Below are 20,811 nucleotides of genomic sequence, written 5' to 3'. Positions count from 1 at the left end.
CCCAGTTGGTGCAACTGAACGTTGTGACAGAGTCTTACAAAACAACAGTGTGCCTGTCGCTGCATTGCTTCAAAGTCTCACAAGAAATACAAACCTCAGGCCGGCAGTTTGAAAAAAACCAACATGTAACGACTGCAGCGGAAGGGTTGGACCAACACTGTGTCTGTCCATCACTGAGGCACCGTGAGAAAAGACTCTGTCAAGGACAAAACGATGACAAAGAGTCAATGAAACAACATGTGTGTTCGATGCATTACAGTGACTTTACTTCTGTTTTGTAACATCAGTTAGGAAATTGAACTCTAAAGTGCTGATACAGTATTCAAGGCCAATACTCTGATCATACAGTCAAAGAACAGACATAATCTGGGTGATTAAAAAAAATGGTCCACAGTGACGACAAAAGCACTGAACGGTGAAGTGAGTTAACAGGAAACGAAATTTTTGCAAACACAGAACAGTTTACAGTTACATGCAGAAGCTAAATTTTCCCTAAAGAGTTTATGATCTTAAAGGGGAAATTCAGTTTTCAGACTTCACAAGCTTCACACCTTCTTCCACAAACTATGAGCTGAGTTGTGGTGGTGAGGTGACACAGAGTCAGTGGATACTGAGGGATCATCCAGGATGTGGCCTTACTCCTCAGTTACATGTTAATAAATGCTAACTTCTGCCGGGAAACAAGACACAGGACGAAAACTCATGTCAGAAAGGGTTTATTCTCATAACCGTGGCCATTTTGGGACATTTTCTGACTCTCAGCTGTACTAAACCTGAGCTGTGCTTTGAGCTGAATGCTAATGTCGGCATTGTAGCATGCTAACACTGCTACAGTTAACATGTTACGGTGCATAAATATCAGACATTTGACATTGCCATTTAACATTTTGTATGCTAGCATGCCAACATTTGGCTAGCCTGTAATTCAGACCTAATTTAGTCTGATGTCATTTAACATTAGTCTTAACTAACTTGCATCAACTTGTACAGCTGCATTTATCTTATCCACGTAGAGCTGAAATGATGAATCCACTAATGGATTTACAGGAAAGCAGTAGTTAAATGCTAAATTAGCATGCAAAAGCAAGCCTGTGAATGTGTACAGTTACTGTTGTAAATTTCAAATATTATATTGTTTGTACAATATTTTGGTGTAATATGTTGATGTTTAACTTTCGCCTTTGTTGTTATGCTAGCAACTCAGTACATGCTAACATTAGCATGCTTCATGTTTACATCTACATGCTCAGTTAGCAAGCTTGCATGTTGTGTTTGAATTAAAATACAAATAGAGATGAAGCAGAATTCAGTCATTAGCTTTAGTGGTTTTCTGTCATAAGTGTGCTGACCTTGTGGTGGCGCTAAAGGAAACTCAGAAGATCACCAAAATCAGTGGGATTCATGTTGTGGAGAACATGAATGTCTCTACTAGATTTCAGAGCAATTCATCCGATATTTGTTGAGATACTTCAGACCAAAGTGTTGGACTGACTCACAGTTAGCTCGGCTTCTCGTGTTTTAATGCAGGGGTGGGGAAACTCCGGCCTACGGGTTGCATAAGGCCCACGAGGCAATTCATAAACACAAAAAAGAAATTGCCTTTTTTCAGCGACAAAAAAATAACACAAAAAATAGTGGACTACACGTTCCTCTGAGTGGTCCCTGAATGCAACACACATGTACTTCTTAACTTCAACGCATTAGGCTGAAAGGCAAGAAGACAAAAGTAAATGCGGGGTGTTGCACATTCTGAGAGAAGTTTTTCGAAGTAAAAGTAAAACCAGTGTGCCCAAGTTAGCCTGTGGGGATGAAAATATCTCAAGAGTCATTAGAGGTACAAACCAGCTAAACTGGATGAGCTGAGGAAAAAAGCGCTTGGAGAATGTTGACGCTCTTCCGTGTAATTTGTGTCCCAACAAACAGCTTTCAGGCCACAGGAAAAAGGTTCTTCATGCCTGTTTTAAGCTAAAAAGCCAATAAAATGTTGGCTGTATGAATCTGATGGGCCCTCTCATCACAGTGTTAGACATTAAAACCAAGGCTACAGTAAGAAAAAGGACATGTTTGAATACATGAAGAGGTAGTTTGAAACACCTTCAACATGAACAAACGGAAATACAGAAAACATTTAGTTGCAAACGAAGAGTCAAAATCAAGCTTCTTTTGAATACATGTGAGATTCTGAACATTCGTATTTATTTACCTGCATAAATATCCAACATTTGACATCAGGAAGTCAAAACTAGTCTTTTCATAGTGCAATGTCTCGTCCAACCTGATGATGGTTTAAGTCTTTAGTTAAGGCTCTGGTTTCCAGTATGTTCAGTCAGGACCGCTGGTCTTCAGGAGGTCGTCATCATCTTCGTCTTTGGCTCAGCTTCTTGGATCGCTGCTGTTTTTTGAAGTCGATAAGGCAGTCGGCGGCTTCTGAGATGGGGGTGAAGGTTCTGATGGGAGAGTTACTGATCCTCATCACTGACATGCCGCCCTCCTCCTCGTCCTGCTCGTCATCATCATCCCGCAGATCAATGACATCTCTAATACGAGAACACAAATCCAGGCCAGTTAAAGCAGACACCTTCATCCACACTGGAATTAGACCATTTTACTCGTGAATGACTTTAATTTTTGATTAATCAACAACATTGAAACAATTAGCCCTTATCAGAGGTGGAATATAAAACACTGCTGGTTTCATATGTTACACTCGCAGCTTTTTGTCAATCAGGCAGATGTATCTGCTACGCAAATGTTCAGACATGACAGGGCGGTTAAAGAAAAAGCCACAATGCTCAGCTGATCCACAGAGGAAGTAAGTGTTTACTGCTCGAAAACAGTTGGAGATAAGAACGAAATTATTGTTTGAAGTGTCTTCATTGATGACCATCATGAGTGTGGAGCATAACAATAAACACAGTGAGATTGCAATTAATAAGAATAAATAAAATAGATGAATGACATTGAAATTCATATATATATATGTATGTTTTTTGCGATGTAAATATGTGCAAAATATTGACCAATGGCAAATGTTCACAGTATAAAGCATAACAAATAAGCCACATGAAGGCATTAATGTGACAACCGAGTATCAGCACATGTGTTTCCACCACATCAGCACACTGACAGAGGTTTGATTACCTCTCATTCAACAAGATGTAAAACTGTGACTGTCAGAAACTCTGGGTGAAAACGTCCACACAGATAAACGAGTTGTTGTAACTGAAATCAGAATGTAAAGTGTTTCTAAGACGTCTCACCCCGGCTGGAGACTGGATCCGGACGGCCCGGCCTCTGTGGACACAGAACAGCCTCACGTCAGATAAGCATCAATCAACTGAAGTCTGACTGGTGAGAGTTTTGAGACCTGATTCTACTGCTGATACTTTTGTTCTGAGGCTGCAAAAACAGGTCAGGACGACCTGAGGTGAAAATCTCACCTGCTAACCAGAAAATCAACAAAATTCAGGACAAATCAGGCTCAACCGTCCTGATTATCTTGTAACGTGAGCCCGACACTGGTGTGATAAAAGTCTCACGTTCTCCTTCAGCTATGACACAATTCAAACCGGCACGGACGAGGGCTGCAACAAACGATTATTTCCATTATCAATGAATCTGAGGTTTATTTTCTCAATGACGTATTGTCAGTCATTTTGCCTATAAAATGACAGAAAACAATGAAAAACACTGCTTTCACTCCAAGCTGATGTCTTCAAATTGCTTGTTTTGTCCAACAACATTTTCAGAAGGTGTAAAACAGTGACAAGAATGAGGGGTTAAAAAAAGGATCAATTACCAAAATAGTTAGCAGATTAATTTTCTACTCATTTTTGAGCCACTAATAGGTTTGACTCTAGCATAATCATTTTATGTAACAGAGTAACAGTGTAAAAATGCACTTCAGGTGTATTTTGTTAGCCGTGCTAACAGCTTGGTTCTCGGGATAGACGATCAATCATTGAGCCACTCTGGTCCAGACTGAAATATGGACATTGGATGACATCTTATGAAACATTCCTGGTGTCCAGAGGATGAATCCCACTGACTTATGTGATCCTGACTTTTCCTCTGGTGCCACCATGAGGTTAAACTAAACTTTCAGCATGCTAAGTAAGATGTTGAACATGCTAAATTAAACATTCTGAACATTACACCTGCTAAATATAAGCATGTTAGCATTTCATTATCAGCATATTAGCTAGATGTTAGCATCTAGCTCAAATCCCCACAGTGTCTCATTACAGCCTCACAGAGCTGTTAGTGTAGCTGTAAGGTGCTTTGGGTGCTTTCATACCTCACCTGTTTGGTTAACGTTTGAGTGAAATGGCTCCTGCAGACAGGAATGCTTTGCATTGTGTGACGCACGGCTTTAATAGCTGCTAGCAACTAGCTGGAGAATGAATCGAGGTCAGACCTGGACTAGCGAGATGCAGTTCATTGTATCCCTTCAGGACTTTCTTCCTGTGTAAATGTTTTGGCTCACGCCCCGCACATGTGACCAATGAATGAAGTGAATGTTCTCGTGTGGTTTGTAGTGCTGCATTGTGGCTGGCTTGGAATTTTCTCTGCGTGAAAAGCAACTAAACCAAGCAGAACATGCAACAAGTTCACCAACTGATTCAGACCCGAGCAAAGGAACGACAGGTCTGAAAACAACTTTTATCTTTTTGACTCACCTGAATCCCGGCTCTCTGTTTTCTCCAGAGCTGAGAGCAGATTTCCTCTCTGGAAGGTCAGAAATACAGGAGGAGAAAAAAGCTGTGATCACATCCAAAAAGCATTCCATAAAATGTTAAGTTATTCATGTGTTTTTTGTGCTTTGTTAATCGTGTATCATTCAGTGTTAAATGAGGCTTACGGCTGCAGTCTTCGATGCCTGTCGCTGGATGCAGAGCTCTGTGTGTCTGCTGTAGTCTCTCAGAGAAACTGATTTCTGACAGATGAAACATTTCTCTTGGCTCCTTTGGAAAATAAGAAAGAAATTTAATTAAACAAAAACAATCTGTCTGAAAACACTGAGCTGTTAAATACGACAGCTAATACCAACATACTTGACGCCGTTCGAAGGGTTGTTAGTCTCTTCGGCGTTCGCCTCTGCTCTTCTTGTTCTCTTCCTTCGAGGCTTCATTGACACTACAAAGTGGAGGAAGGTTTTAAAGCATCAACACAGGAACACGAACATCATTTAAAGTGATGTCAACAGCTGAACGTCTCACACAAAGATGACTGGCATTCAGAAACTGCAGTTTACACTGACACTATAAAGGTTTCTCGTGATGTGACAAATATTCTTATTTTTCCTTAAAATATGAAAAAAATCCATTGATACAGGTCCTGTTCTGGGTAAATTATATGAGCAAATGTTGAATAAACTTCTACAGAATCATCTCACCAGTGTACATATTAGTGATTTGACCTGTCAAATGTTAACAGAGAACCTTGCAGTAAACAGCTGTGAAACTAGAGGCCCAAGTGTCAAATAAAGTAACAGAGGTGTTAAATAAAGTTTCTGTCACCTTGGAAGCAGTCTGCCTCAGGCCTCCTCTGCTCCACCTCTCCATCGCAGTACGCAGCATGCATCTCAATCTCCGTCACAGAGAAGGATGCCTGACAGATGGGACAGTCCACACTGGTTTCAGGGATCTGAGGAGCGACGGCTCGTTCCACTTCAGGAGATGCCGACCTTCCGAGCCCCTGATCCTTTATCTCCTGCACATCTGGGTCCCCCCTGCCCTCCTCTACCTCCACTTTATTCGCATTTTGTCGACCAAGTTCGCTGCCTCTAACGGGGATGTTTCCCTTCACCTTTCTGTCCACTGGCGCTGAAATCACATACACTCATGTTTTAGGTTATTTCCTGATCACATGACCATTCATTTCTGCCCCACAAAGTCAGACAGCAGCAACCACAGAAACAATGAAGCTGAGAAAAAAGCGTTTAAAGTTTTTACTCTCTAAAATCTTCATTTTATGCCTCCATATTTTGCCCCAAGTACCACTGCGGTAAAACCTACATAACAATTAAATAAATACAGATACCAACTCTGGCTTTCAACAATAAAGAAGATGCATTATTTACCAACAACATGCGTTTCCGCTGTTTTCTTGTCCATTTTAACAAGTCTTAAGAAAATCAACTTTATTTTGACTTTTTAGACCAGACTACATCTCTAGTCTGCTTGCTCTTCTGCTATTATTACTAACATTAAACAAAAAACAAAACAAAAAATACATTCAAACTTAATAGATTTACTGTAGATTTGAAGAGAGTTTAAATGCAACAAGCTACAGAAATAACTTGTTGCATTTCCTGCCCAGTAACTGCAGTGATGTCGTGGATGTAGTGTGGGCTGCACTTGATTAGTCTAGACACTAGGTGGCAGCAGACTGACAGGCGTTTGGGATAATTATGGGCTGCAGTGGCTGAGTGGCCACATGTCTGCTCGTTGACTCCACAGGAAATGAAGCAACCACAGAGGAAACATTTCAAAGGTTATGACTGACAGTAACATAGCTGAAAACTTTAGCCAAAATATGAGATATCCGTGCCTTATTTTGTTTGTAGTGAAGAAAACTCGCAAAACTTTTCTTTGGTTAAGATGATATTCATCTGCTGGCCTTCAGTAAGTGTGTTCCTGATATTTTACTTAGTTAGAAGTTTCTCTGCTTTGGAATTGGATGAATGGAACGAAGAGACAGAATGTATCTGTGTCTATTTAAGATTATTTGTGTGTATGTTTGTATGGGGAATGCCGAATTTATCTATTTTTATAGCCTTGACATTTGAAGCAAGGCACAAATACTTGATTTTTTTCATCAATGCAGGTCGCCTGATCTGAACCCGACTGAACTTGTAATGCAATCGAGGCGTTTTGGATCACCAGAGAGGCCTGCAAAAATTAGCCTGACCACTTCAATCACGTCAGTTGAAAGAGACGTCTGTATGTGATTTCCACTGAGTCAGATGTTGCTGCTCTGCTAATATAGTTTTAGCCCAAGTTTAGCGAGATTATTATTCCCCAGTATGATTACATTTAGCTACTGCTTATTTAGTGACTGAATTACAATATCAAAATGGATATTTTTCAATTACATCTAGAAAAACAGTAATCCATGCATTTCCTTTTAGTGATAGCAAAGTCTAGCCGGGGTCACCGGACTGACAGACAGCCAAAGTCAACATGCCATTTTCACAGTTCAAAGCAGCCTTACCGTCCTCTTCTTCCTCCTCCTCCTGCAGCTTGTTCCCGGCTGAAGAATCGTCCCAGAGAATCATCTCGACCTCGGGCAGCTTCGTGCTTTTAGGTCGGGCCTGTGGAGAAATACAAACAAGGTGAGGAGACTCTTTTTACAGCCAAGCTGGAGAAACACTGTCCTGTAAAACACACACTGAGTATCAACACTACAAAGTGGACAGTATAAAAGTACACACTGTAAAGTATACACTAAGTATGGAAACAGAATTTAAAATCCTCTGACGCTCATTCATTTGTAATACAAACTCAGGAATTTCCAGATCTATTGGAGCACTGGCTGAAGATTAAATGGAGCATTTTTTAAGTTGAACACATAAACTCACCTCTGCATCAGTCTCAATGTCCATCGTCAGATCTTGCGTCCTGTCGTCATCGTTATCACTAAGTTGGGTCTCTGTTGTTGGAGAGACACACTGACTGTCAGCAGTTTATATCAAGTCTGAATGTCATCTGTGAATTATTGTTGTATTGTTGTGGAAGGGAAAGTGATCATAGCAGAGGCGGTTGATGCGGTAAACATGGCCTATTAAGAAAACATGAATAGATTTCACCACAACGACAACTTCCACTGTACTTTAAACTCCTTAATAATCGTCCAAATAAAAGGTGGAGCTTCAGTACCTGGACAAACCTCACAGTCATCAGAATCCACCTGTCCTTCTCCTGTCTCACTGTTCTTCTCTCCTTCTCTTTTCTTTCTTTCGTCCTCTTCCTCTTCACCCTTGTTGTCCTCTTCTTCCTCTGCCTCAGCTGGAGGAGTATCAGTTGCATCACACAGTTTTTTACCTCTCAGTCTGAGGCCACGCCTGAAAATGTATAGAAATGAATAAACATCGGTCATCAGTTCAGTTGCTGCTGGATCAAGAGAGGAAAAAATCTAAACGCAACATAAAATACAAACTGAGAAATCTCATATAATGACGCTTGTGTCAGTCTCGTTCATTGATTTTCCAGTAAAATCAAATTAACTACTGACATCTAGTGGCCAAAACAGATAGCTGCGCTGTTACTGTGCAGTATGTGGAGGCTGTTCATGGTTTCTGAGTCTGCAGAGTGAATAAATGGAAAATGACGATGATTTAGAGCACCAAAAATGACAACATGGAAAATAAAATCACTCCATCTGTCAGTGCATCAATCATGGTCAGTATTATATTATTCTTCACTCATATACTCTATACACATATGTAATATTCTTAATTCAATACACTGTATTGCTGTACAATATTGTATATGATACTAAATGACTACATTTCACCAGATATTATATCCCATACTATATTACAGTGTTTTACGCTACATGAAATGCTTTTTTATTGCATTACAGTATATACTATATTATATTTCTAGATTAACAAAGATAAACACTGAGTATCATTATTTAAACATTATATATTACTCTCAGTAGTTGGTATCATGTTACTCTTACATGCTCTTTATTTTGCTGCTACTAATCACACTATTATACCTCTTGCTTGAGACAATACTGCAGTGTTAGCCGGTCATGGATACTGTGTGTGTACTGCTTGTAACTTTGAGTTTAATTGCCCTTGTGTAGTTTCTGTATTTCATTGCTATTCTTATCTCTAATTATTTAGTTAGTATCTGTACTTATTGATATCCTTGCGCTACTGCAACACCTGAACTTTATGTCTGAGGATCAATCAAGGTTTATTTTATCTAATTTTATCATATTTTTCTCCACCCAGAATGCAGCAGAAACACAAGCTGCTCACAGCTGATGCAAATTGTAATTATTGTGGACAGGAAAGCTCTGATGACGGCTGACAAGACAAAAACTTTTATTTGACCATCTTATATTTCATCTATTTATTGATTTATGTGGACAGCCCAGCCCTGAGCCTTTTTAAAAATTCTGTTTTTCATGCTGTTTTTGTCTTACAAACAACTTCTTCTTGGGATTTCTCAAGTTTTCAATTTGGTAACATCCATCAACATAGGTCCTGCATCAGTGCCTGTTACCACAAAACAGAAAGTACATTTCTTTCTCATATAACAACTAAAGAAGAGCATTAGTACAAACCGCCCCTATAATTATAGCATCAGTTCAGACGGTTTATAGTAAATAATAAGGACACAGTGTTTGTAGTCTAGATTATTTGAGTGTTTCTCTGCAGATTTTTTTCAATTTCTTTTTTTATTCTTTGAGCACCAATGTTCTGGTTTGAGACTGAAGAGCCGCTGCACTGCCTTACTTCATGTTTCTCTGTTTTATCCCACGTGACTATGAAGGCTGACAGGACAGTAACTAATTTCTGCATTGCTGAAGAAGAGCTGCTGAAGTTCATGCAGGTTTTACCTTTGAGTAAAAAGGTGTTGAGATGATTCAGCAGGCAACTCGGGTGATGGAGTTTTCTGGGGAAAAAATGAATAATGCTTGTTGGATGACAGTTACACTGTCATGTGAACATTAATACACTTCCTGTACAAGTATCATTGGTCTTTTAAAAAACATGAGACGTAAGCATCCTATGAAATGACAGAGCATCATTCCTCTGCATCAAAACCCAATCCAGCAAATGAACAAACAGAGTCAATAAATACACCAGTTAGAGACTCAGCAACCATGTTAACATCGTCATCATCATCATCATCATCATACCTCTGGCTGTGGCAGGATGCCCTCCCCCCATTCCACCTTCCTCAGCAGACTCCTCTGAGCCTGCTTCAGACTCTTCTCATACACCTCCATCTGAGCCAGGATCACCTGAGAGCAGGAACACAGAAGGACGGATGGATGGACGGACAAACATGAAAAAGTGAGAAGCTAGATGTCAAATTTCTTGAACTTTTATTTTTCTATTCGAATTCATCAATACGCTTAATGAAAGAGGAGACGTGGAGAGAAGCAAGAGAGGCAAGGCTTCCATCCAGACAGAAAGAAAAGAAAAGAAAAAATGGAAATGAATGTGCGTTTCCATTCATTACTGTTATGCGAATATAAAGTTAGTTGTTACTGTTTTTTTTACAGACATCAGGTGACAGTCAGTTTCTCTCCATCCATCCACTCCACCTGTCAGTGAATTAAATCATCTTATTGTAAGAGAACGACTGAACCACCCTTTAATTTGCAAACAAATCTTCACCTGTGTGTACTTGTCTGGGTCCAGGCCTCGTGGACAGAAAGGAACCCCCCAGTAGTAGTGCACCGTCGACCCGCCTGCAGGCTGCCCCGATGGACCTGATGCCTTGCTGACCATTTCCTGACTGCTGATTGGCCGCAGTTCTCGCTCTGAGGTGGAAAGCTGCCGTCGGCCAGTCGATGCAGAAGAGGAAGATGGTCTGAGCGAGATGTGTGGAAACAAACAGTGAGCAAAGCGGCATCTTTCCACTGGTGGGAAGTAGGTGAGGTTCAGCTAAAGAGTTTAGATGATGGATTATTTGTGTAATGATTAAAAAAAAAAAAATCCAGCTAACGACTAAATCTACATCATCAGGAGGAAGAAAGAAAACTTCTTTCAATCATAGAACTCACAAACTGCCAGATGTTAAACTTGCTGCGACTGTGGATAAACTTCCTGAAACTCTGATCTTATGATGTTATCGGTGTTTGTGTTGTTACCTGTAGCTCAACCTGGTCGTCCCTGGAGAAGCTGAAGTCACGTGGTTTGAGGAGGCAGCCTGGCTGTCTGCCTGGTGAACGGGTCTCTCCTTTTGGAAGACCGGGCTGAGCGAGCCAACCTGCTGCAACAGACGAAGAACACATAAGAACAGCACTTTCACCAAACTTCTATTTTAAACAGAGTGAATTAACTAAATAGATAACCTATGACTCACAGTAAGAAGTACCAATATCAGAAATTACTTGAAGAGGTGGAAGCAAAGATTTATTTAGAAATGACTGCTGAAGTAATTTTAAACAAAAATAAATTCAGTCTTCAACAGATGGAGCTGTAAATAACATTAGAACTACAGCTGGACAAAATATCAGATCATGATATTCTTAACATACTCTATTTTTTAACAAATGTTAATCAAGCAGGAGGACACGGTGAGTAAGGTTTGTTAAAAACTACAGTGCCCAGGAATGTCTTTAGAAAGCGTCAACAATCTGTCTTTAAAGATAAGGCTGGTGTTATTATCTTATGGTCAATAAATCTTATGTGCCAAACCAAACCAACAATGTGTTCGTCTGCCTCTCAGCATTGTTTGACTTCCTGTGTTTCGCTCCCAGCTCTAAGCTCATTGGTTCTTTTAAGTTTCAGTAATTTACTGAACAGCTGCTCACAGGAAAAAACAGTGCATGCGTTGGGGACTATTTTCAGCGGCGGATTAATCCACATTTGGTTCTCTAGTGAATATTTGGGGCAGCAGGTTGGTGTGTGTTGGAGTTAAAATAGTGTGTGTGTTCATGGTAATGAAGGGACGGGATGTCACCCAGTCCAACAGTGTGGCTTATTGATGTGTTTTTCATGGAGCGCTATGGTACTATTGGCAATAAAAAATATAGAACATCGTCACTACTATTCCTTAAAATAAATAAAGCTAAATGTGTTGCAGTCCAAACGTAGGACTAAAATCTTGCTTTGAATGTTTTCTGGTCTTCCAGTGGGGTGAAAGCGTCTGTACCGTAACATCCTCGTCCTCATCCTCGTCAGACCAGAGTAGTGTCATATCAGTGGTCAGCTCCATCGTGGCTGAGTTCTGGTCTTTGGATATTTCCTTCAGCTTCTCCTCTGCATCGTCTAAAACCAAAAAACACCCAGCGAGTCGCTGAACCAGGCTCTGATCACACTCTTCCTGGTAGATCAGCAATATTTGCCTCATCACATGACCTTTGACCTCAAACTTTACTGAAGATGAATTAGGAACAGAAACCTCCAGAAAGTAGAGTATGTGGTGTTTCACTGTACCTGACACGTCAAGCCTGACATCTTGATTGTGATCAGTCTTGCAGTCCTGTATTCAAAAGCAGGAAGGATATAGAAATGAGCAGGAAATGTGAAAACATGTCTGAATGTTATGACTGAAATAGTGCGAGATAAAAATTCCCTTTAATGTCCGAAAATCACATTAAAAGTGTGAGAAAGACTGACTACAAAAACAGCTATGAATCAATATGCTCCATCCTTCACATGAACCACTTACTTTTAAAATGATGATTAAAAGACACTATAGAAAAATTCTATAAGAAACATTTTTCAGAACACATACAAATCATAAAATACATTTAAAAGTGGTTTAAAGTTTAACAACATCACCCTGCTTGCTACTGATGTTATCCTGGCAGACTTGATAGAGATGTGTGGATGATACCAAAGCACTGAGCCCGTTACACTCCTGTGAAATTACTGAAGAAAACCACACAACTGATGACGACTGAAGCTTCAAATGTCTCTGCTGCTTCATTGAGTTTGACAGCTTAGAAAGGTTTGGAGCTAGACTATGTGATCAGCACAAGAAGAGGAGAATAACTGTGACATATGGAGATGTACCCCAGAAAGACAACATTTCCACTTGATACCAAGCAGTGATTTAATAATGCAATCTGCTAATTTAAATTAACGAATATCATTCTCTAATCACATCACAATGTAACAATATGAAATGCTACATAAATATCAACTGTGCTATTAAAACATGAGTCTACAGTAACACTGAGGCTAAACTACTACAGTAAGGTAATAATATTTCTGTAGTATTTTGGCTTTTGGACGATGCTTTTAGAATTTTTCTGTATATATATATATATATATATATATATATATATATATATATATGACTTGAAGGGCTGCTGAAGTTCTACTAACCACCAGATGTCACTGCGCTGCTGAGTGTGAAGCCCTGAAGTTTCACAAGGCTTCATGTGCCCTTCGCTGAACAAAATACTAAATAATAAATATGCTGTCCTAACTTTAGTTTAACAGCCTTGTATGCAACTAGGGTGCTAAATACAAGATAAGAGCTAATAGGTAAATAACACAAAAATAAGGAAAGTTGTCGAAAAGTTCAGACAAGTTCATCTTTGCGGTGTAAAATGTCCTGCTCACTATGTGTTTTGGGCACTTTTAAAAAGAAAATTAAAGGGATGCCTTTCAACAATGTGTATTTTTATATTGCACAGAATATATTGTTGGGTTTTTCTCTCACATCAGACTAAAAAATTCAGTTGGTTCAGATGCTGCTGGACGATCCAACAGGCACTTTGAAGTGTGCAGACACCTGAACTCACCTGCCACAGACTCTGAGCAGCAGCTGAAGTCCCTTCACTGCTTGAACCTCTGAGCTCTGCAGCTGAAGGACTCGCAGAGTGTTTCTGCACGACAGGATGAATCTTTTCTCGCTGTCCAGTCCTGCCAAATACTGGACTAGGACAGCGACCGTGACCCTGCTCTGTCTGTCCTCCGTCCATCTCTGAGAACACAGGACTTTTGCAGGTTGCTGATCCCTCTGTGGTAGGGGGGTTCTTTGTAGGACTGGGGCTTCTTGGGAATACTGGGCTCTTAGGTCGGCAGGACGCGGACCTCACAGAGGAGGTTAGACTGTCCTGAGAATAGAATATGAACCCTGAGTTACAGACACTAACTTGGGGTTTACAGGCACTTGGAGACTTCTCATGCTGAGTATTCCTGCCAAATACTGGACTTTTAAAATACTCTGGATCCAGCTCTGTCTCTCCATCATCTCCCTGATCAGTTTCTGAGAAGACAGGACTTTTAGGAAACGCCGTGCTCTCGGACACAGTGAGGTCACTGGATCGTTTGGGGCTTTCGGGAAACGTTGGGCTCTTGGGTTGAACAGGCGGAGATTTTCGAGGCGAGGTCCAACTGTCCTGAGAGCACAACACAAATCCTGAGGCTCTGCAGGTTTGCAGCACGTCCTGGGTCAGCCGGTGGATGTGGACCTCGGCTCTGCAGCCAGTCGAGTGGAAGACGGGGGATTTACGAAGCTGACAGTCCTCGATCTGAGTCGAGTCAGAGCTCTGATTTATTGTTAAGAGAAGACAAATACATACATGATCATTCATTTGGAGTCATGTTTGTGTGACCTGATGAATGTAAGTCCAGTATTCTCTCTCTTTTAGCTCTGTTTTTGGTCTCCTCCAGCACCTGAGGGAAATATGTGGCTCTCTCGCTGCTGAATGCTCCACTATGTTCACCAGCTATCTCTAACTGTGTCTGTCTGCTGTTTACTGCTGAGCAGGTAGTGCACAGAGGCTTTTTACTAATTTTCTCTGAAAATGACATTATGAGAGCGCTGAAAGTGAACCACAACAGTGGCGTTGTGTTCCAACAGATAAACAATGAGTGTAAACGATAAAGCTCCATGAAGCTGAGGAGAGCTGCAGATTCAGCTGATAATTCTCTGTAGGTGAATCACTACAAGAGACACCAACACACTGTTAACATTGTTTTCATGAAAATAATGATTATAGCTGCTTAAAGAATGACAGTTGCAGAAAACAATGTGTCATTAAATCATTAGTTACTCAAATGTCTTTTAATTTTTATAAGCTTATCAGAGTCTGATGACCTGTTCATTAATATACCTCTATCAGGGTAAATCAAATTTAAGCGCAGAAACAATTAAATTATACCAATTTTGATAATCACTTAATTATTTAAGTCACTGATCAAGTGAAGATTGCAACTTGGGCCCTTGGAAACTGTGACGAGCAGCCTTTTCTCACATTGTATAGACAATACAAATTAACTGACTAACCAAAAAAAAAAAAAAATCAACAGACTAAATAAAAGGACAGACAAGTCAGAAATCTGTTGGATGAACCTGTGGTGAGTCCAGACGCAGGTCCAGGATCTCTGAGCTGCAGGGTGAAGCCTGAGAGTAGATTTTCTGAGTCTGGGACAAGTCTGGCATCTCCAACAGAGGACTTCCTTCTTTCCTTTTCCGCTTTTTATTCTGGGTATTACTTTCATCTCCACTTCTTTTTGCTCCTGGGAATACAGTACAGTATTTTTTTCAAAATCATGAGAATTTCAGTTTCAAGTTTGATTTTATGCCAGCAGTTGAGCTGCTTAAATGCCAAAATGACATAGTTTACCTTTTCCCTTTGATATAAGTTTCCTTTCGTACTGTGGCACTTGAGCAGAATCTGATGTTACTCATCTGTCTCTGAGCAGAAGGAAACTAAGCAATGTAGGATATCTAACAACATAACTGACTCAGTGACTCACCTCGGTTCAGCTCTCTCTCTGGTGTGCAGACCTTCTCTGATGCTCCCTGATTCATGGCAGATGTCGGCCTCCTGTTTGAGTATAAGAGTTTCCGTCGAGAGCTGATCCTGAGTGGTGCTTCACCATCAGCCAGCAGGCTCTGACTTTGGGAAGGCAGACATGGCTCTGTCTGGACAACCATCTAGAAAAAAACAACAAAGGGCTAATCTATTAATCAATTAACTTTATTCATTCCTACATTGACTCCAGAAAATGCTTAACTCTTCGGAGCAAATTGATGCAACGTGTCAGAAATCGCACCCCCTTTTCTCACAGTTTTCCTCATTACCAAAATAAAATAATCCAGTGATAGCTGTCTGTACATCCATCGCTACACTGCTAGGAAAACTAATAGCTAATAGCTTTAGTTGGACTTGTCTGAGCCTAAATTCACCAAAATGTAAAAACATACAGGCTCAACAATGAGGTGGTAGCCCACAGCTAAAGCGTTGATGTCATGGCAACATTACTTCTATTGAGTCTGATCCCATTGTACAGTGTTCATTACAATATTTTTATTTAAATTTTTCCAGAAAAAATCCAGCATGTCTGTGAGAAATCTGAGATGACACCTTCAAGAGTTAATTTAAGGTGAAGCACAGAGTTTGTGTTACTCTATAACTCTATTGTTGCTACCTTGGTTACAGCTGTGGGCACCTTGTAAATGATTGTGAAATCGCATTGTCTTTTGTAGGCTATAGGCAGACTGTTTTAATGCACATGCATGCACATTAAGCAATGTCATCTTCAGCAATACATAGTACATATATATATATATCCAAGTGTGTGCAAGAGTGTGCTCACACTCTCTTGGATGGCTTTCATCATGGCCTCTTCCTCTTTCTGCAGCCTGAGTGCAGTGATACTGGCTTCCTGTTCACTCAGACGCAAGGCCATGTCCATCATCTCCTCCTCTGTCATCTCTGGAAAAAAAAAAAAACAGAGATGGGGTACTCAGTCAAAAGTCGGGGCTGTATATATCACAGATTCGCAAAAGTTCTGCTTCAGACATTGAGTTTAAATTCGACTAATACAGTCACTACAGTAACAGACTGATGGCACCGTCACAATCAAAAATATCCTGAAAACAGCATCATATGAACTGATGTGTGACATAAGAAAGTAGCCTTGACATCGTAACAGTTCCATGACTTGTTTTCTCACCACAATACGTACTTTTCGATTTTTAAAATTCAGATTGATTAAATTTACTTTTTTTTCTAATCCTACAGAGTGCTGCAGAAATGAATCCTAAAACAAAGACATGATTTAGCACTGATGCACTTCAGGTTTCTGGTTAGATGCCTGAAATAAGGCCCGTAGTTAACGCAAGCTTAAGAGATTTCATGTTTCATTCTACAACATAAACGTCAGTAAAAACCCCACTCATGGATTTCGAAGCTTTTACAAGATCTAAAAAAGGTGGTCGCTAACAAGTGGCCAAATGTGACTACAGACGTTGTTGAAGACGTTAAACGTTGTCACAGCAAACAAACACATGAACTCATCCACTCGCTAGTCCACCTTTACAGCCTCACTGCGTTTGTACTTGCACCCTTGCAAACTCTAAGTTTAACTCAAGCTTTCCATCTTATAGATTTATAATTTTACAGTAAGGTGTGTATAGCATAGCGTAGGAAGAAGCTTAGTTGTGGAGACACTGAAGTCATGCAACCTTAGTGTGGTTCACTAGCTTTTTGCTTCTGGTGAATAAGTATCGTTAATGTTTGTTTGCCACAGAGTTTTTTTTTTTTTTGCAATGATCCATAATTCAATGGAAAAACCGAGCAGTGCAAACTTCTGGTTTGACCACAAAAGCATGTCATCCCTGCAGCACTCTATTGTATATCTTCATCTTGAACCATGTTTATCCTGCACAAATTAAACAGCAAAAGTAAATGTTTGTAATTATGTTTATGTTGTACATGCCGTGTTATGTACCTTTGGGTTTGGATTTGTTTTCCTTCTCTCTCTTGCGTTTTTCTCTTGATGACGAAGGCAACAGAAGCGATGATGAGAGCTCGGCCTGGGATAACAAACCAACAGTCCACATTTTAGTGCTGCCATTTCCCCAAGTTCATAGAGGCCCTGTGCTTCACAGATCTGGGTTACAGAGGAGACTTTTTGTCCTATATTTCCCCTGTTCTAGCTAAGGAATTAAACTATGGTCAAATTATCACACGATAATCACTAATAATTTACTATCAAGCTACAGCTGAATCATCAAATCTGCTCTGTTAAAAATATGTTAAAGAATGTTGGCAGTTACCTACAAGAAACCTGCAGGGACACATCTGGAAAAAAATGTGGTTTGAAAGTAAATGAAAAATGAAAACAGTGACTAATTCCTGACGAAGAACCCAGAACAGGCAGAGTAACACTGGACCTTATTACACATTAGTTAAGAGATGTGAACCGGTCTGAACCTGATCCTGTACTTATCTCAGCTGACTCTTTCGCATTTCTTTACATTGTCATCTCTGTGGTTGAGAGCTTCGTCCTCCTGTGTGTTTTCCTCGATCTGTTGGCCTTCGGAGCAACTGTCAGAGGCATCCTTAACGGCTTGCTTCCTCAGAGCCATTCTGGTCCGCTCCTGAGAAACTTTGAGACACAAGAAAAGATAGATTTCAAAACCACAAAATCCAGCAGTTTTCAATCCAGCATCTCAACACTCAAATCCTTGCTGGTTTTCTATCAGGAAAGCACTGAGGCAACTGAGAAGTTAAATTCAGCAGTGAACCAGTATAACACAATTTGATCGACATAAGCAATTGATAATGTAGGAAGCATCAGACAAACGTATATACCCATTAGCATGTTTATCTGCTTGTTTAAAAAAAAAAAAATAAGACTCTGCTTTAATGATGTGGACACTGAACATGTGGTTTGGACAATCTCAATTCTGTTCTGATAAATGCGATTAAGACTACAGACCCGAAGAAATCAAGCTAAAATCGCAGCTTCAATAATACGGTTTAAGAGACTACGTGATTTTCCTTGCAGATTCTAACAGGTATTAAACTTAAACCGTAAACTGCAGCAAAGCTAATGCCAGAGCACCATCCTCGCCCACTCTCAGCAGCACTTACCCGATGATGAAGAAGGTCCTGTTCTCCCTTTCATCTGTCCAGTGGGTCAGTAAGACAGGGAGGCACGAGCGTAGACCCCAAACAAAGTTAACCTCTCTGTTAAAGTTAAAAAAGAGCAAAGTTAGAGTCCTGAAATGACTTAAAGCAACTTAGTTGACAAACTGATGGGTGAGGCTCGCAGTTAAAGGGTCACTCACAGCAGAAATCTTCTGGCAGTTAGCTTAACGTTACACAGCGCGAGAACATCGGTTGATATGGAAACAAACTGAGCTCACGAGGCACTAAAAACTGAATATAAAGTTCGTTTTTTCGGTTTTCTGTTTGATAAACCGTACGATTGAAGAGCACATTGTACCTGTGTGTGATTATATGTTCAACAGCTACATAAACAACAATAAACTAAACAATATCCATTTTAGAAACAGTCACGGCAGTGTTTCCCCCACTTTCGCGGCGCCATGTTTGTTTCTGTTCTCTGAATCACCTGACATGTACGTAACGCGCGTCTTTCACGCTGCCTTCAGGGACTGTCGGTTAATGTCGCACTAATGTTGTCTTCAAGGACCGTGAATTAACTAGAGAGAGATAGAGTATTTTTAATGTATTGTTTCTATTTAAAACTCCCCATTGGCTCCGAACACGAGAATAAAAACAGTAAAGCTTAACTTTGAATGGGCAAGTTATCTGAACTACAGAAGAGAAGAGTAAAAATGGAAAAAGACAGAGGTAATGTGATGAATGAATAGTTTTATCTGTAGTAGTTACCGGTGGAGCAGAGTTTTACAACTTGCTTTAGGGCAATAGTTACTTGACCTTAATTTTTTTTGTTTGAAAGACTATTAAGTTTTTGGGCCTTTAGAAACCAGGCATACATTTTTATCAACACTGTTGTGTAGTTAGCCCTGCTTGTAATAATCCATTAAAAATGAACTTCCATCCCCATCCCCTTTTGTAAAATACTTTTATGCTTTTTTTAAATGCATTTTTTAGTCTCATTTGTACAAAAACAACATGCATCGTGTGAGAGAAGTGCTCATTGATTGTAATTACTTTATCTGTTTCTGTATAGAGATTGTTACAGGCTATAATGTGGCTAAAGTGCTATTACTGGGTGGATTTCATCATCAGTTGCTTTTTTTTTTTGACTCAGTGGTCACATTTACTGCTGTCTTCAGATGCACATTTGAACTACTTTAATGCCACCCTAGCAAGTCTTGGGACACCTGCAGACACATTCTCCACTTCAGCCCCTTCCACAGACCCTGTCTGTTACCGAAACAACAACACGAGACAAGATGTTTGCATGCCTATTTTAAAAGTGTCAATGGAGAAAAAAAAGGAGATGGCTGAGGAGGTGAAATCCTGCTGCTTTTCTGTTTCTATTCGTCATATAGCATGACCCCCTCAACAAGATCCAGCATCTGAGTAAACTGATCACAGTCACCCTCTGTGCAATTAGACGTGGTCCAACAGAAATACTGGATTTTCAGCTGCAAAGGAGATGCGCAATGCGGTGCCATTAATGCAAAAAAATAAAAAATAAAAAAAAAATAAAAATAAATAAAAATAAAAAAACACATTGTTCCACATTTGCCATCAGCAAACATGACATTGAGTCCTTGGCGTTCCTGCATAAGAAGCTGACAGAAATTTACACTAATACGTGGGTAGCTCGGAAAATCTGTCAGTCTTCCTGTCTCAGTGGTCAGCTTAAACTCATTAAAGCCTACTTTAGATCTGCTATGATGAATCAGTGGACTTTCCATTGTTTGTTCATTAATGTGGCCTCAAAAGCAGCTGTCTTATAATGATGTCATGCTGTGAATCCAGGCCATGTTATGCACATAGAACTGAGGCTGACTTAACTTTTGTTTATATTCTTAATGCATGTTGGTTTATTTTATTCTAGTATCTGAAATTTTATAACATCTTATCTTGTTTCTAACATGGGGGTTGCATTATCAATTTCATTGACATGTCATGCTCAATGACAATAAAGAAATCTTTAATGTCTATGTATTTTAATACCTTATTTAAATTAATTTAATTAACTTTTCTTTAACATAATTTTGTATGCTACTATGTGTATGTATGTGGGGGAGGGGGTTACATAAACTTTATACACAACACTGATTTTATATATTTATTTATTATCACATTATCAATTATCACACTGCATGCATTTTTTCCCTGCAAAGACAGTCTCATCAACATCAACAGTGTTTTGCAACACCTGATGGTTGCTTTTCCATCAAGTTTTGCTTAGAT

At 39.8% G+C, this 20,811-nt stretch overlaps 1 protein-coding gene across 3 annotated transcripts; it reads right to left on the bottom strand.

The window, feature by feature from the left end:
- Positions 1–276: 276 nt before the first annotated feature.
- On the bottom strand, positions 277–18,994 carry uimc1 (ubiquitin interaction motif containing 1). 3 transcript variants are annotated; one of them, XM_041952977.1, is made up of 23 exons: positions 18,899–18,994; positions 18,544–18,639; positions 17,925–18,055; positions 17,396–17,480; positions 16,259–16,377; positions 15,416–15,596; positions 15,009–15,175; positions 13,453–14,202; positions 12,134–12,179; positions 11,850–11,965; positions 10,843–10,964; positions 10,367–10,562; positions 9,883–9,987; positions 9,580–9,635; positions 7,881–8,065; positions 7,583–7,653; positions 7,216–7,315; positions 5,520–5,825; positions 5,055–5,136; positions 4,862–4,964; positions 4,680–4,728; positions 3,261–3,294; positions 277–2,537 (listed from the first exon to the last, which is right to left on the bottom strand). In XM_041952977.1, exons 2-23 carry the CDS (start codon positions 18,575–18,577, stop codon positions 2,357–2,359), a joined length of 3,219 nt encoding a protein of 1,072 aa, XP_041808911.1. In that variant the 5' UTR covers positions 18,578–18,639; positions 18,899–18,994; the 3' UTR covers positions 277–2,356. The 3 variants fall into 3 exon arrangements, with proteins under 3 accessions (XP_041808911.1, XP_041808910.1, XP_041808912.1); XM_041952976.1 differs by having other exon boundaries at positions 18,741–18,989; XM_041952978.1 differs by having other exon boundaries at positions 10,843–10,961; positions 18,741–18,989.
- Positions 18,995–20,811: the final 1,817 nt, after the last annotated feature.

Source organism: Chelmon rostratus, chromosome 14 (assembly GCF_017976325.1).
Source record: "Chelmon rostratus isolate fCheRos1 chromosome 14, fCheRos1.pri, whole genome shotgun sequence".
NCBI classification, from domain to species: domain Eukaryota; kingdom Metazoa; phylum Chordata; class Actinopteri; order Chaetodontiformes; family Chaetodontidae; genus Chelmon; species Chelmon rostratus.
Note: the sequence above shows the minus strand (reverse complement) of the source record. Positions and strands in the feature narration are given on the sequence as shown.

Coding starts and splice junctions, on each gene's coding strand:
- uimc1 (XM_041952977.1), bottom strand. CDS start 18,577: ATGAAAGGGAGAACAGGACCTTCTTCATCATCGG. Junction 16,378..17,395: donor AAACAAATCCAAACCCAAAG/GTACATAACACG, acceptor TTTTTTTTCCAG/AGATGACAGAGGAGGAGATG. Junction 4,729..4,861: donor AGGCATCGAAGACTGCAGCC/GTAAGCCTCATT, acceptor CTGACCTTCCAG/AGAGGAAATCTGCTCTCAGC.